Raw genomic sequence first — 16,815 nt, 5'->3', positions numbered from 1 at the left:
AGAATCATTTTGGAATTCTTCGATATCTTTAGGTATTTCCGCATCCCTTTCTAGAGATCACAAGGTTGTTGATGCTAGTTAGCATAAAAGGTAGCCCGATCTTGTGTAGTCTTTATGCTTTCCTTAGCGATCACGAGCATTTCCTTCATGTCATGCAAGGAATCTAAGCGGATTGCACCTTAACGCCTTTGACTCCAGTGGTGATTGGTGGCTTTGGCTCATAACCGTACATAAGCATGAACGGGCTATAAACAGTTGTTGAGTGCTTAGTACTGTTATAAGCAAATTCAATCTATGGGAGATAACGTTATCATCAGATTGACGATGGGAGAGATAGGTATAAAGCATGTTCTTCATTGCTTGATTAGCCCGTTCAGTTTGTACATCAATTTCAGGGTGATGTGAGGATGACATACACAACGGGTCTCCAATTTCTAGATAAGCATGAACGGGCTATAACCAGTAGCCGAGTGCTTAGTACTGTTATAAGCAAATTCACTCTATGGGAGATAATGTTCTCATCCAATTGACGACGGGAGAGATGGGTATAAAGCATGTCCTTCATTGCTTGATTAGTGCGTTCAGTTTGTACATCAATTTCAGGGTGATGTGAGGATGACATACACAAATGGGTCTCCAATTTCTAGAAGATTGTTTGCCAAAAAGTACGAGTGAATTTGGGATCATGACCACCAACAATTTCTTCGAACAAATAATAGAGCTAACTCATGGCTCTTTATGGTGTTGCTAATAGGAATGAAACACACTATTTTCTTGACTCACTCAACGACGACCGAAATGGCATCATGACCGCGGTTGTTGGTCCACGGCCTTGAAACCTACTACATAGTACAAAGTCCATAGAAATTTCCAAGAAAAATATCCAATAAAACTCCCCACAAGGCTACAAACTACCTCTTCAAGAGAGGGCTACATCAAAAAAATGGGGAGACTGTCCCATTGAGAAAACAAAATATGTACAATGAGAGCTAGGTCATGAGATGGGAGGAGGAAAAAGCCAGACAGGTGGCCGGTATTGCCATCTAGGCACACCCTAAACCTGGTGAAGAAAGGCCCTGGGCACCAAAGTCGCAAGAAGGCCTCTCGGCGCTCTCGCATGCGGTTGGAGATGCCATGAAGTCTCTCAAATTGACCCCTGAGTGTATGAATCAGCTCCAGCCAAAAGTCACGAACAGTCTCTGACGGTGGGACAGGGCGAGCCTCGAAGATGCGAAAGCAGCAGGTCCGCCAGATGAACCAGAGTGTCAGGCCACAGCTCCCTCAACACCACTCTCAGCCACTGCACCACTCCTAGGGGATGAGCTCTATGAGGCTGAAGTGTAGGTCGACCCCCCTAAATCACACTCATCGTGCTTGTGGAAGCGAGCTCAAAGTGGAGTGCAGGGCCCGTGAGTGTGGACCATGCTGCCGCACCCCAAGTGTATTGTCGAGTGGTGGAAAGGGTTGGCATCAGCCGAAGAACCCGAAGCCAAACATGCTGTGCCATGGGGCAGTCCCACAAACAGTGAGATTGGCTCTCCAAAGGATGGCAGCAGCCTGCACAAGCTGCCGAGAAGCCGCTGTGTACCAACCAACTCCCAACTACTATAGCCCTATGCGCAGTTAGCCACTGAAACATGGTAGCTCTCCCGGCTGCCTACTGGCCCACAACCGCTCCCATAAGCATGACAAGAACTCGGTTGTGAGGCCCTCCTCCTGCCAGTGAAGTGTTGCTGCTGGGCGAACCTCGCTCCGTGCGGCCAGTATGTGTCGCCCCAACCAACTCCCAACTACTGTAGCCCTATGCGCAATTAGCCACTCAAACATGGTAGCTCTCCCGGCTGACTACTGTCCCACACCCGCTCCCAGAAGCCTGACAAGAACTCAGTTGTGAGGCCCTCCTCCTACCACTGGAGTGTTGCTGCTGGGCGAACCTCGCTCCGTGCAGCCAGTAGGTGTCGCCCCAACCGAATTGTGTACTGGGAAAAAGGAATCCCTAGGTGATCGGCTGAAGAGAAAGGATCCCGCCAGAACCACTCCCCCGGATTCCACTGCACTTGTGACAAAGGACGACTCTGCGAAGCCCACAGCCGCCAATGTCCTCACTCGAGATCTATTGGGTCGGTATCTATGACACAAGTCCTCCTACAGATACCCACAACTCGGATCCTCTAAAAACAACACTCTACAACATGTGGTGTCTCTACTGAAACTCGTGAAGGCGACCCTCTTCCTACACCTCAAAGAGCATGTCTGGTACTAACTCAGACTAGGCGCGAACTGCAATGAGGACCTCCAGCCGTGTGAAGGCCCCCATCCATCTAGGAGCCGATGCCTCAAGAGGGGTATGCCACTCAGTTGGTATAGCCTCTGCAATATCGTGACAAATGCTTTGCCCCCCCCTCATGCCTCGTAATTGTATGCTCTGAACCTCCTCGAGCAAGCCTGAAAACTGAAGCCAATCACTGAGAGTGTGGGCTGGACCCTCTGCCATGGGACCCCAAGAAACGTGAGGCCTGCTACCAAGTGTGTGCTAGCCAAGGGGTTCCAAACAAGAGGCTATCTCAAGCACTCTTCCATGCAAGTGGGCTGATGATGCTCCATGCCACTCCTCAACTGCTCCAAGGACCTGAGCAAGCTCGCAGCAAATCGGTCCTCCACGCTCCTGCTAGACCAACCCTGCGCATCTCAGTGTAGCAGGGAATGGGCGGAACACAGCCCAAACGTTCTGAAATGGCGTTCTGAACAAGTCTCGTTCCCAAAACGGAGTAGGGAATGGAACGCCGTTCCGGAACGGGGGGAACATGAGGCGGAACGGGCAAAAGTAGGCATTTGGGGGCAGATTTGGGGTTTGTTTGGGGAACATATTTGGTGCACTTTGAGGGCAGGTTTGAAGGCAGATTTGGGGCCACTTTTTGGGTTGTTTAGGAGTTTATTTGGGACTAAGCTGAATGGAGGTAGTTCAAGCCTTACTTTAGTCGGCCGTTCCGGCCCCGTTCATGTTCCCGTTCCGGCCCCCCCTCCTCCTCCCCATTCCCGTCTCGTTCTAGACCCTCCCGTTCTCGTTCCCCATTCCAGTTTCGGGTAACTATGGCGCATCTCTATAAAAATCCACCTGATGGACGGTTTCCAAGGGCCGCCCGCATGAGGGACTCCGGCTCGAATCCGGTGAAGCAGCAGCTCCTTCCAGGGGAGAGCCATGCCTAATGGAGTAGTTTCCTCCTGATGGAAAGAAGGGGAGTGGTTTGCTGCTCTGGAGACAAATCCAAGCCGACCTGACAGCCCAGATAGCGTACAGAAGTCCCTGGAGAGATCCACCAAAACCCCTCACCCGACCACAAATCAGGCATAGGAGCACTACCAACCCAAAAGGCCATTGTCTTCCTCCAGTTCATCAATGCTCCTGACGCACAACAAAACACCTCAAAAGCCTACAGACACCTGTGCAGATTGGCCTCATGGCCCTCCAAGTACATCGTTGAGTCATCAGCAAACTCAGCGTCAAGCAACTCATCTCCCCTAATAGGGAGCTCTAAACCACGCAAACCAACCTCTTGTGAAGTCAAAAATCTACTCATCGCCTCAGCATAGAAGAGAAACAGAAAGGGGGCAAGAGGACAGCCCTGTCTAACCGAACGCGTGAGCATGAAGAGCTCCCCTCTTCCCCCTGCCAACAACACCTGATTGTGTGCACATATATAGAGAGCTGACACTCCTCTGATCCAAGTAACTGGGAACCCCATCCTGCGCAGAGCGCCCTCCAAGACATCCCAGTCAACTGTATCGTATGCCTTCTCAAAATCGAGAAGGAGAATCACAAGGTCCTCTGCTCAGAGGCGTGCAAGGGATGTAGCCTCCCAATAGGTGAAGATGGGTCAAGGATACTGTGCTCCTTGAAAAAACTCGTCTAGGTCCCATGTACAATGCTCTCAAGTAGCGGCGGCTGAATTCTCAAACTCAAAGCCTTGGCTAAGAATTTGTTGGTTGAGTTGAGAAAAGTGATAAGACGCCACTGCCGAATCTCCTCCAAGGCGCCACTCTCCTTGGGGATAAGGTAAATCAAACCCTCGCTCATGCTGTCAGGCATCTCTCTAGTGTACAGGATGTGCAAGTAAGCGCTACAAAGAACCTGACCATGCAGCTCCCTGTACTCCAAGAAAAAACTGGGAATCAAACCATCCTCCCCTACGCAACTGCAACGGGGGAGTGCCCTGAGGACCTCATGAAGCTCCTCCACCTAGAGAGGCATCTCAGGTCTCTGACGCATCTCCTTAGTAACTAAGCAAGGCATTTGCACCCAAACCTGCTCTCTGCATACATCTTGACGCTCTGATTGAGGCATAGCTCAAAGCAACTCTTGGTAAAAGTCTTGCATGCATATCCTGAAGCTCTGTGGCTACTGACCCATCAGGTCTCCTCAACTGGGGAACATTGGTGCGTGCATGGCGAGGACCCATAGTCTCAAAGAACTCACCAATAACTTTGTCTCCCACTTGGATCCACTGAGAGGCCTGATGATGAAAAGCAAATCGTTTGTCGTTCCTCAATAGTATTCAGCTCCTGTCGAGCTTGCTGCATCTGCTCCTCCATCCGGGATGGCGAACCTGCATCCGCTGTAGGGAAGCAATGCCTCGTCGAAGCCGTTTCTCCTCCTCCTTGGCTGGAGCCAAATGAGCTGCAGACTCCTAGAGGAACAAACGACTAAGCTCAGTAAGTCATGTGGCTACTCTACTAGCTGAGGTCCCCTATGTGATCGACCTCTCTGTCCAAAGCGCCACCACCTACTCTCTGAGCTGTGTATCCAGTAAAATCCTCTCAAGGATGCAGAGTAAGGTACTCCCACTCCCCTGCCTGTCTGCCAAAGTAAGAATCACAGTGCATGATATAAAAGTTGGTCCTTGCCAAAATGCCTACGGATCCTCCCCTAGCACAGATGTGGTCATTGGCATAGAATCGATCTATCCAAGATAGATTCACACCCCCTACTCTGCGGTCAGAAGGAGAGAAAAAAAGATTGTCAAGGGGTCGCACAAAGCCTGCATGCTGCCAAACATCTGAAATCCGCAAGGACATACACAAGCACTCCCAAGCTGCCAACTCAGCTCCGTGCACAGTAGCATGGCTGCCTCCAATCCTATATGAGGGGTCCTCCTGCATGTTGAAGTCCCCCCCAACACACCCCTGCTTGGCATGGGGTAAAGACTCCGCAATGTGTGACCAAAACTCAGCCCGAGCACTTGCATGGTTAGGCACATAGACGTTCAGGAAGCCCATGAGACTACCGTGAACCTGCATAGTAATCCACTCGGCCCTACTTGGCACAATGATACCTCTGACGACAATGGCCTGCTGCTGCCATGAGTCCACAATAGCCATACAAAACCCCTCCCTGGATGCCTCCAGGCCCAAAAGCAGCTGACCAAAAGGTCTCATAGCGACCACGGAAAATCTGACCACAACGCCGAATGCAGCTCTCACAAAGATGATGTTGTATATCATTCATACCACCCACTAGGCATCTCTGAAGCTCCTGACACAAGCTATCGCTGAAACTGGGGTCCACCTAATCCCTGCACATTCCATGAGACAATCCTCATGGGATCAGTGAGAAAAAACTGATGCTGCAACAGCAGCCAACCGCGCTATCTTCGAAGCCGGCTTGGATGGGGAGTAATCCGCATCCGAGCGACCCCGTGATAGGCGTGACTGTAGTGTCTGGCCAACGAAGGCCCAAGAAGAACATACAATCCGTAGGGCTACCTCCTCTGTCCAAGAGTCCTCATGTACATATACATAGCAGGGTGTACTCTGTGTGTCGCCAAAAAAGTGTACCACAATATCTCTACATCCTGCTGTATCTGGCGGTGTCACTTGGCCATCGGCCAACCACAGAGTCTATATCAAATCCATCACTCCCAAGTCTCCCGTGTGGTGAGAGAACTCCAGAGCTTTAACTCGAAGCCAGTCCATCATTGAATCCAAGGTCCACTCGGTCTGATCCCTGCCTCACAGTGGGAAGGAGAAACCAATCGCTGTGTCCAAGGCTTTTTCCCCTCTAGCTCCTAGAAAAAATACGTGAACTCTGAAGCAAGTAACGTCAAGGTCGGGAGAAGAGTCGCCAAGAAATTGTGTGAAATCGTAAGCAAAGAAGTCCCACCGATGACGGATGTTGAAACTAGTTAGCCCATGAGGGACCACTGCAAAAGGTGACATCTGCACTACCAGGGGCGTACGCAGAAAAGGTTGCTTCTTCCGCGCCAAGCGGCTCCTGGCAAAAGCACTGCCAAGAGACCTCCAAGCTGTCGAGGGAGGTCCTGTCCCCTGGGTTGGTTGTGCGAAACGAGGGGGTAAATGACGGAGCACGGGGCTGGTAGGTGGGATGGGAGGGGAGGAGGCTGTAGTGGGGGGGATTAAGGAGAGGGGGGGGGGGGGGGGGGGGGGGGGGGGGGGGGGGGGGTGTGTGTGTGTGTGTGTGTGTGTGTGTGTGTGTGGTAGAACGTGGAGCGGTAGGGAGGGGGGCTGTCAGTGGTGAGGCTTAGGTGGAAGGGGTGTCCGACAGCTCGTCCTGCTGTAGGGGTTCGGAACGGTTCCTTGTAGGAACCCATTGCTGTTGGCCTAGTGCAGGGCAGGCACACTTTGCTTTTGATCCTCCATACGAGCTGCCTTTGATTTGCCGTCGTCTCTAAATTTCTTTCTGGAGGTGCAATTGATTGGTTTGAAGACGTAGCGAAGCGCTTACACTTTGACGAAGAGGTGCCGCCGTTAGAGGTCTCTCCCCATTGCCGAGCCACTCCATGACATGGCCAAAGCATTGTCGTAATTATTCACAAACTTGTCCTCCAATGATGCAACAGGACTGTGCAATACCTCATTTTGGTATGCCGGTGACAATCCAAATAGATACAACATCTGTAAAATAACTTTTGTGTCTGCCAAGGCCTTCCTCTTGTGGACAAGGTCCTTGAAGTCTTGTGAGCAAGCATCCAAAGCTTTCTTTCCCTCTCCAACTTGAACAGTTTCTTATAGCATTTGATCTAGTCTACTTGCACAAAGCGAGCGCGAAAGACCGATTGAAAATTTGCACGAGTCGTCGGGGGGGGGTGTGTGTGTGTGAGTGTGTGTGTGTGTGTGTGTGTGGTAGAACGTGGAGCGGTAGGGAGGGAGGCTGTCAGTGGCGAGGCTTAGGTGGAAGGGGTGTCCGACAGCTCGTCCTGCTGTAGGGGTTCGGAACGGTTCCTTGTAGGAACCCATTGCTGTTGGCCTAGTGCAGGGCAGGCACACTTTGCTTTTGATCCTCCATACGAGCTGCCTTTGATTTGCCGTCGTCTCTAAATTTCTTTCTGGAGGTGCAATTGATTGGTTTGAAGACGTAGCGAAGCGCTTACACTTTGACGAAGAGGTGCCGCCGTTAGAGGTCTCTCCCCATTGCCGAGCCACTCCATGACATGGCCAAAGCATTGTCGTAATTATTCACAAACTTGTCCTCCAATGATGCAACAGGACTGTGCAATACCTCATTTTGGTATGCCGGTGACAATCCAAATAGATACAACATCTGTAAAATAACTTTTGTGTCTGCCAAGGCCTTCCTCTTGTGGACAAGGTCCTTGAAGTCTTGTGAGCAAGCATCCAAAGCTTTCTTTCCCTCTCCAACTTGAACAGTTTCTTATAGCATTTGATCTAGTCCACTTGCACAAAGCGAGCGCGAAAGACCGATTGAAAATTTGCACGAGTCGTCGGCTGAGGGGGTAACACTGCCCACCATGTGTAGGCCTTGCCTTGTAGCACGATTTGTATCTTACCGATGCGCTGGGCATCGGTACACAATACAAATCAGAGTAGGGCGTCCATTTCATCAACCAAGAGTCAATGGAAATCTCTTCACACTCCTTCCGCTCCCTTTTGCAAGGGTCGGGATGGAATTGAAGAGGCAAAGTGTTCATGGCTGCATGTGAAAACTGGAGTTGTGTGGCGTGCAACTCCACGAGTTGCCATTCCATCTCCTCTAGCTGGCGTTGGAGTACATTGGCCAAGGATGCAACTATAATAGCCGGATATGGGGAAGAAACACCCTCGAGACGAACCCCGTGCGTGAGTCGAGAGGAAAAACTAGAGTTTCCTCCATGGGTTGATACGTGCTAGCGGCGCCAATCTCGTGCGGAGATGCATCGTGTGATGCCACGCGTAGATAGTGATAGAACAGAGTATGTAGTAGAGGCTCGCTTGGGGAAAATGCCCCAAGGCACCTAGGTCAATAAGAAAAATGATAGTAGATATAAAAGAAAACAAGAGATAAGAGCGAGAGGGGAAGAGAGAGAGAGAGAGAGAGAGAGAGAGAGAGAGTTTGCGACGAACAAAGTGATCACTCTCACTAACCGGCGTCTATTTATAGATGGAATGCTCAACCGCCCTTGATGCTTAACTGCCTCAAGAAGAAGCTTGCTAGAAAACTTCCTATAGGGAAGCTTAACTGCCCTTGATGCTTAACCTCCTCAAGGGGAAGCTTCCCAAGAAACTTTCTACGGGGAAGCTTGACCGCCCTTGGTGCCTAGCCGCCTCAAGGGGAGAAACTTCCTGTGGGTAAGCTTAACTGCCCTTGGTGCCTAGCCCCCTCAAGTGAAACTTCCCAATAAACTTCCTGCGGCGAAGCTTAACCGCCCTTGGTGACTAGCTGCCCCAAGGGGAACCTTCCCAGGAAGCTTCCTCTTAGACTCGTGCATTTGCCCAGAAATGACCCCAATAGTGGTGAATGCAGAAACATTTCAAAAAATACCTCTCAACCTACATACGTGTTATTGAACACCACTTGCACCATCAAAACAAACGCATTCTGCGTGGTTCAATTATGCCAAAAACCCTAGTAGAGAAGCATATCGACAAGCAGCTGAAAATGCTGAGGATGACATGCATGAGAGCACGTTCAAAAACCCAGTTACGAGGAGAAAAAGATTCATCAGCAATATGAAACCAGACGGATAAAACAAAGGTCCATACTTTCATGGCAAGAGGGCAAGTAATGAAGCGATGTCTTTGGTCTTTTGTAACATTGGTGCGAAAAAAATACATGCCAATGGAAAGACGATGACGCCGCACACAAACTTGCTCCCAATGCAAGCCCTCCCACCATAGCCCGCCAAAGTAACACCCTTTATAACCGGCCCGTACAACGTAGAGGGCGGTACTATTTCAATTACCTGTTAACTTTACACAGAGCACTGAGAAGAGAAGAGAACACAGTTGTGTCCAGCGATTAGAATGTCACTGCGCACACGAGACCGACACCAAGTAGGACCCAAAGACTGGCGCCCCTTTCGGTATTTCTTTATTCAAATTAAGGTAGACGATCCGACCACTTAGCACAAGCTTTCACAAAGCTGTCCAAACCTGGCGAGGGCTGAAAACGCAGGTTTTCGACCGGATTTCGACAACATAACGGCGCAAAAACCCCTGTAGGTCAAAAACACCTGTCTAGGACGGATTCCCTCGATATCTGGAAGCTTTCTGGTGAGCTGTCACAGAAATTCAGCGGGCTGTAATTCTCTGTTTTTCATTGCCGGGAGCCCAAAAGCCTGTACACGCATCCCAAGGCTCTCACGAGGCTCCCCCGATGTTCCCTTGCAGTTTAGGTGCGAAACCCTAAACCTACAGAAAAACACAGCAGGCTGTAATTCCCTGTTTCGGATCGTTTTTAGCGGAGCGAACACGCCTACGCGTGTCCCAAGGGCTCCCGCACGCAATGGGACAGTTCCCCTGTGAATTGGACGAGTTTTCACGCGAGAAAACTCTCCAAACTCGCAATCTTTCATGATGGAACTGTGCGTACCTGTGGGGGATTAGCAATTAGCTAATCCGGTTCCTGTTCAGAAGGCTCTTGCCTTGGCAAACGCGCATAAACCCCCACAACTGTACATAGGTCAAATGAGAAGCCCACTAGTGGGGCATAACATACTGTACGTAGGGGAGAAAGAGAGCAGTATGTAGCGTGCGAGGCATCACTCCCGTCACCATACTGTGCATAGAGGGCAAGGTAAGCATTCCATAGCTTCTGTACCTGCTACAATCCACCTGAGGCTGAAAATGGCGCCCCCTTTGTTGATATGCAACTCGTTTTTGCCTCCCAGAGTGGCAGAATCGCTCACAGGCTGACACGTCGCCCAGTTTCCGAGTTTAGGCTTTCCCTGCTAAAAATATCTCAACTGGAGCGTCAGTTGACTTGGCAGCAGAGCAATAAAATGTTCCCCTTGTCATTCCAGAGCTAATGACGCGAACACATTTTCCGGTCAAAAATAGCAGTTCCCTAAATTTTAGGAGATGCTTCCATGGCGTCCCTATCGGTCTCCTGACCATCATTGAAGACTACCATTTGACCAACATCTACAATGTGGATTAATTTACTGGCCCCTTTCAACTTATAAAGTTGCAGTGACTTGACGAGTGGCCCAAATTCCAGTTTGGCGCACACGAGCTTCCATACTCATCAGAATTCAGTGCTAGCTGGCCCGGGCAGTCCCTGTCTGACCGACCTAAATCCCCGATGTGAGAAACCCATTTGGCTGCAGCCCGTTTCACACTGGCCATGCAATGTCCACTTGCACCTTTTCAAGGGTTTTGGGACAAACAAGTAAAAATAAAATAAATATATCTAATACTTATTTACGGAAGGCAACAGGGAAAATACACCTCCTGGTGACACCTTTCCCTAATAAGGAAGTCTAGCCTCCAAACAATACATCTCTCCACCAAGAAGGAGATTTCTCGACCCACCAAGCCTTGTTGGTTTTGTCAACCAACCAATGCTTTTGTCCAATAAGAGAGTAGACATAATTTGCAAAATTTTCAGTGATGGGCTTTTTCCCTCTGACTTTCCAATCTTGCCAAGGTTGATCAATGAGTAAGGCAAGAAGCGCATGAAAAGAAAGGCAATCACAAATTTGGTCCCAAATACCTCAATATCTAAGAGAAATATGATATTAGTGCCGCACTCTACGAAAAGAAAGGTGGTGGTTGCGTTGCAGTACACGGTATCAAAGAGGTAAACAATACCCAGCCTTTCCATACGACCATCATAGTTTTTTCCATACTCAAATGATCGAAATACCAAACTTTGCAAACGGTTGGGAAAAACTGGAGTATGATATGATACCATACTTGACCCACCCAAATTGAAAGCCAATAACTACAAGAGTGAGATAAGGAGTCTGTCATGATGATCAACAGAAGTGGAGATGCAAGCATGAGCTCAAGTGCTTAAATGTTGAAGCTTATATCGCTATCGATGATGAATGCAGACGTGCCTTCGAGCTTCTTAGTAGAAGAGGAAGAGCAAAAAGAGAAGGAAGAGGCCGAACAAGAAGACTTTAGCAGCCTTCACAGTTGTTTGGGGGATTTTGATTCATATATTATATTTGGAATGCTTAAAAGTAGCTTATGATACTGAACTTTTTGATATCTTAACACTAGACTGTAGTAAGTATGTTAAGGTCATGTATGATTCAGCTTGGCGAAGTAATAATTCTGGAGGTACTTCCCCACCGTAAATCCCAGGGCCAGGGCTTCATTAAATACCCCGTGCCCTTCTGTGCTGAGGTCAGCGGTCCTGTATACATCTGAAATCTGTATCGGGTCATCGGCGACCTCGTTGGACCAATAAAAACAGGGCCACATCTCTCAGAATACTGCGTGATAGAAACATTCAACCCTTAGCGTCCCTGCTCTAATAGGATCTGCTGGAGAACTTGTCGGGCGTATTGCAAAGAAATGTCCTGGCAGCCACAGGAATAGGGGGACATCTCAACTAGAAGCATAGCCAGCTCAAGATGCACTATTGGTCAAGTCACCAGTACAATCATACTATACATGCCTAGCTAGCTCCAGTAGCATAATGTGGACATGATTTATGATGAAAGATAGAGAGGGAGATAGAGAAATTTTGTTGAGAAAAAAAATAGAAGAAGAAAAAACAAAGTGGTAGATTCTTTACCTTCGGTGGAGGCTCAGCTTCTCCCTTCATGATATCAACTAGAGCGTAACCCTCAACTCCATAGAGTCTATAGGCTTCTTTCTTGCAAGGAATTGTTACCTACCATTTGAAAAAAATTAGCACTAATGATGGCCTGTGCGAATTAAAGAAAACAATCCACAAACTCAGACCTTCTCAATGTCTTGAGACAGCTTCATACGTGGCTGCTTATTTATTTCGACTAATTTGTAGACACAACCAAGAGCTGGCTGTGTGGAGCATGTTACAAGATGTGTTCCTATTCCAAAAGCATCAATTTCGTGGCCCTATTTGTTTTTGATGTCAGCTTGGGTTCGAAACTACTTATTAAAGCAACAGATGAATTTAAATGCAAAAGCCATATACCTGTTTATTCAATGCATCAAGCGTCTCTTCATTTATGTCATTGCTTGCAGTTATAACAAGCTGTCCAAATCCTTCTACAGCAAATTCCTTTTCGACAGTACGGAAAAACTTACGTGTTTGTTTTGATAGGTATGCTAAATCACCAGAATCCAACCGAATGCCTAGTGCGTTATACCTGCACAATATTTAAAAATCTTTCACGATACACTTGCCCTTCTAAGGATCTTGTACTTGGGATAGAGCGCAAAGAAACAAAAGATACCAGAGCTAACAATATAATTGTAAAAGAAAATCAATAACCCGACCTTGTAACCATTCTCCTTCTATGAAGCTGCCATCACAGCTCCTCATTGAATGTTAAGGTTACCACATAATATTTTCTATCCCAGGTAAACTACTTTCTTTCCCAAGTATCCTTCAGGCAGAGAGAAGCTCTCTATTAGGAGACTTCCCAAGTAACATTTATGTACTACTAAGTTCTAACTATACTCTTGTTGTTTGGAATGTCAAATAGGTCAATGTGGACGATTGAAAACTCTCAATTGAGACCCTTAAAAGTCTCAACAAAGAGTTAGATGCAGAGGAGCAACAAATCTTTCATGAGCTCTACATGGAGCTTGAGGAGATTAATCGATGGGTCTCACGCACACAGTCACACCGCAGCATCATTGTGAGAGGAGTCACACCACTAAGCGGGGGAGGGGCACAAGCTCTAGTGCCCATGGTGGTAGTAGAGCATCAACCACACCTAGGACCTATGAGCAGAGACCCCAAGGAGTGGCTCCAGTGCGACGAATACGATAAGGGAGAATGCGCCTATTCTCGAATAGCCTAGAGAGCCCGAGTTTGATGATGACAGAAACCTCCTTAGTGCGAGAAATAATGGCATTGAATCTTGTGGTGATGAGGATGATGGTGAGAGTTCCGGTTCCGATCATGATGGGAGTGACGTGAGCAACTAGAGCTTAGAGGGGGCCCCTTTTTGTACCTCCTTGCAAGGCTGCAACTTGTCCCTTAAGCACTCCTTTTTTCGTATAACAACTAATCCATCATAATGCAATTCTCTCTTTCATTTTAAGAATTTCTCCGAACTCCAATCATACCTATTGTAATTAAAGTTTGAATTGTAAAAAAGGTTCCAATATGAGGTTCTAGAAAGGGTTCCTATTTGTGTGAATCATGCATATGAATATAAAGTAAAACCTAGCCTTAAAATCACAAGATTTATTTTTTGAACAGATGTAACATGAACGCACATAATAAAAAAATTTAGTGCTTTGATGCCACACTAAAACGCATGTAAAATCAAGGTACACCTACGCACATAACCACCTTGCTTGAGCTTCCTCTCCATCTCCAAGTTGTGTGCATTCCTGCAACCTTAACTCCAACAATTGCTATCAAAGCAAGTTGCGTCCTCCCGAGCATAGTGGCCAACGTCCCCAGCAACCCCCTTGCTCACTTTCTCCGATTTTGGTGAGCTTTGACGAGCGTCAATATGTCGATAAATACTTTAGGAAATCTCTTAGAACTTGGTGTGCTCAGAATTTTAATTAGGACTCGTTTTGGCCTCCGCTTCCACTACTGTAGGTACTGCGCAAGCAATTTGGTCCTTTTGTGCAGAATTTTGTCCATTGCAAATTTTTGCATAAAACGTTTTGGGTCTACTATGGCTTGTGCTACGTAGCACGTACAATTTCCCTTTAGTTTCTACTCAGTTTGGGCATCAGGGACATTGCCTCATGGCCTGCACAAGCTCAATTCTTACATCAAGTGTATGGCAAATGCAATTACAGATTCTAAAGCAATTTCAAATACTAAACTATGGCATGCACTCTTTGGGCATCTGATTTTAGCCAGTTTGATGCGTTTACAAAATCTAATATGGTTGCCTCATTGGCCCCTTTGGAGACACAATCTAAGCATGTTTGAGAAGGTTGTATTTTAGGTAGGTTTCCGAAAGATGGTTCACTGCGGGCTATTCGCAAGTTGCAGCTTGTTCACAGTGACGTTTGCCGCCCAATACACACTACCTTTTAGTAATAATCTGTATTTCGTGACTTCCGTTGATGATTACTCATGTCGTACATGGGTATATCAGCTTAAGGCTAAGTTCAAAGTGTATGTGTGCTTCAAAAGTTTTTGTTGTTGACTAAAATTGTATCCGCTTGTACTATGGGTACCCTCCATTCACATCGAGCGGAGTAGATGTCAAAAGAATTTGATGCATTTCTAGCTAGTCGTGGATAAACACCAATGTATAGTGCCCGTATACACCTCAACAAATGGTGTTTCTTAGAGAAAAAACAAATCACTTATGGAGATGGCACGATGAATAGTTAAAGCCAAGCTTTGCCACATGCTTTCTGGCTAGAGGCTGCCATGTGTGCTGCCTACATACTTCACAATATCCCACCAAAGCTTTGCAGTCTATGACTGCATATCACGCATGGCATGATAAGAAGTCATCTATTGATCACTCGATAAGAAGCCATTCATTGGTTACTTACGTGTTTCTGGTTGCTTTGCTTATGCTTTAGTCCCGCAAAAACAACCTAGGAAATTGCATGATGAAGTTGTCAAATGCATCTTTGTTGGTTAAAATGTTGAGAGCAAGGATTACACGTTATATCATCCACAATTGAAACGTATCTTGACTTCTCCAGATGTGTTTTTGATAGATGCAATTCAGCCATTGTTGTCATGTACTAACGAGACAAGTGTAAGCTCACATGACACTTTTCATACCTTGTTGCCTCTTTTTAATGGTGGGAATATAAATGTAAGTCCAAATGAGGTAAATATTGAGCCTACACAGATTTCAATTGATGTGACAGATCAGCCTATTTCTGATGCAGATGTAAATGATGCACTTGATGAGGACAGGGCTAAAAATGAGGAAGCTAGAGGGATGCAAAAATGGCTTATACATACTTTGCGTGACAGTAAACCGGATGCACCTTTGTCTAGTCGTACTCGTTCGGGTTCTTATCATGCTTCTTGTGCTTCACATTGTTATGCTTTAGCTATCTCAAGTATGTGTGACGAGGACAATACTTGGTCTTTATGTGACTTGCCTCCTATCAAGAAGACCATCAGTACAAAGTGGGTTTATAAGCTCAAACGCAAGCCAGATGGTAGTTGTCACAAACTTGGGTATCCCAAGTCGAGAATCTGACATGACACACATGAGAATCACTTAAAATACTCAAAATTTGGGTCGACACGGCCCAACGTAGTTCTGTGCCCATAGGTATTGGCCCCAAAATCTGGCGCCCCTTCGGTATTTATTTTTATAGTAATGCTTGAGAAAAGTACAACACCCGCAAGACCTCTTGTCTCAAACTCTGCGTCCAGATGCTCTGCAAAGTGAGGCCCCAAGGGTCTATTTATTCTTACAAGGGATGTCCCAAAAGCAATAAACTCATAAGCAAATTGTTCAGAAAGCGTCTGGTCCCAAAAACTATTTGTGGAAATCCGTACAGCAGCCACTTCAACATGTCAGCGCATAATGCAAAAATCCGCATTGCTGCCACGTGGCACCTGTCAGTGCGAATTGCGGGTCTGTCGTACAACATGCCACGTCATCTGTCTGTACAGTTGTCCACGCCACCTGTCCGTACAACTATCCACGTAGTCCTGCCACGTCATCAATTTGTGACATACCCCCCTCTTGAAAGAATTGTAATCGCCCTCGATTACGCGTCCAAAATCAAATAAGCCATAAACAAGTTCACCAAACACTGACTCTAAGTACCGATGCACTAGACGACACAAATATAACACTTATACAAAGACGACAGCCACATCGCATTCACATCACATTCATATCATATCAAATAGAATCCATTCTGATTTAGAACCATGATTCCTGGCAACTTATTTAGCAATTGAATCTAGATCCACATTGGACCTCACTAGTCTCGAATCAACTAATCCCATATTGCGATCATGTCCATAGATTTCTCGAGACCAAAATGTTGCAGTCATTTCATCAATCATTCCCTTTGCAATCAAACACAATCGTGTGTGAGTAATCATTTCCAGGAATTCCAATCCATCAATCAAACATTGAGTTCCTCCCGGAAACTCTGGATACGCTCACGACAGTTCCATTCAATCATTTATCATGATTCAAAATTCATGATTCTTATCGTTATCAAGTTCATTGTGGAGCTGTCATTGCTCCAAATTCATTATCATTTCATTTTCGATCTTGTTATCTGTTCACATATAGCAGGATCTTCCTTAAAACATTAGTTTCATACTTAATCAAAGTCATCTTCAAAAAAAGTCCTACTTCAAAATTATCCATTCATAAATTCACAAAGCAAAATAATGCGAGTCCATTCGTAGTTTTCTATCTAGTATTTATTCTGGAACGAGTATCTCCTCGTGTAGTTCTATTTTCAATCTGTCAGTCATTCTCATTCTTGTGCCTTTTGGGGATA

At 46.8% G+C, this 16,815-nt stretch overlaps 1 protein-coding gene across 1 annotated transcript in view; it reads right to left on the bottom strand.

The window, feature by feature from the left end:
- Nucleotides 1–16,815, bottom strand: part of LOC147440439 (nicotinate phosphoribosyltransferase 2-like) — a 136,105-nt gene that overhangs the window by 22,021 nt on the left and 97,269 nt on the right. Inside the window, exons 10-12 of the mRNA XM_086530175.1 lie at nucleotides 12,365–12,539; nucleotides 12,151–12,285; nucleotides 11,981–12,079 (exon numbers count right to left, since the gene is read on the bottom strand). Of these exons, the coding sequence (XP_086386301.1) occupies nucleotides 11,981–12,079; nucleotides 12,151–12,285; nucleotides 12,365–12,539 (409 nt within the window). The remainder of the gene's footprint in view (nucleotides 1–11,980; nucleotides 12,080–12,150; nucleotides 12,286–12,364; nucleotides 12,540–16,815) is intronic.

This window comes from Adiantum capillus-veneris, chromosome 15 (assembly GCF_014529385.1).
Source record: "Adiantum capillus-veneris isolate H3 chromosome 15, ASM1452938v2, whole genome shotgun sequence".
NCBI classification, from domain to species: Eukaryota; Viridiplantae; Streptophyta; class Polypodiopsida; order Polypodiales; family Pteridaceae; genus Adiantum; species Adiantum capillus-veneris.
The sequence above is the reverse complement of the archived record's forward strand: the minus strand, read 5'-3'. Positions and strand labels throughout refer to the sequence as shown.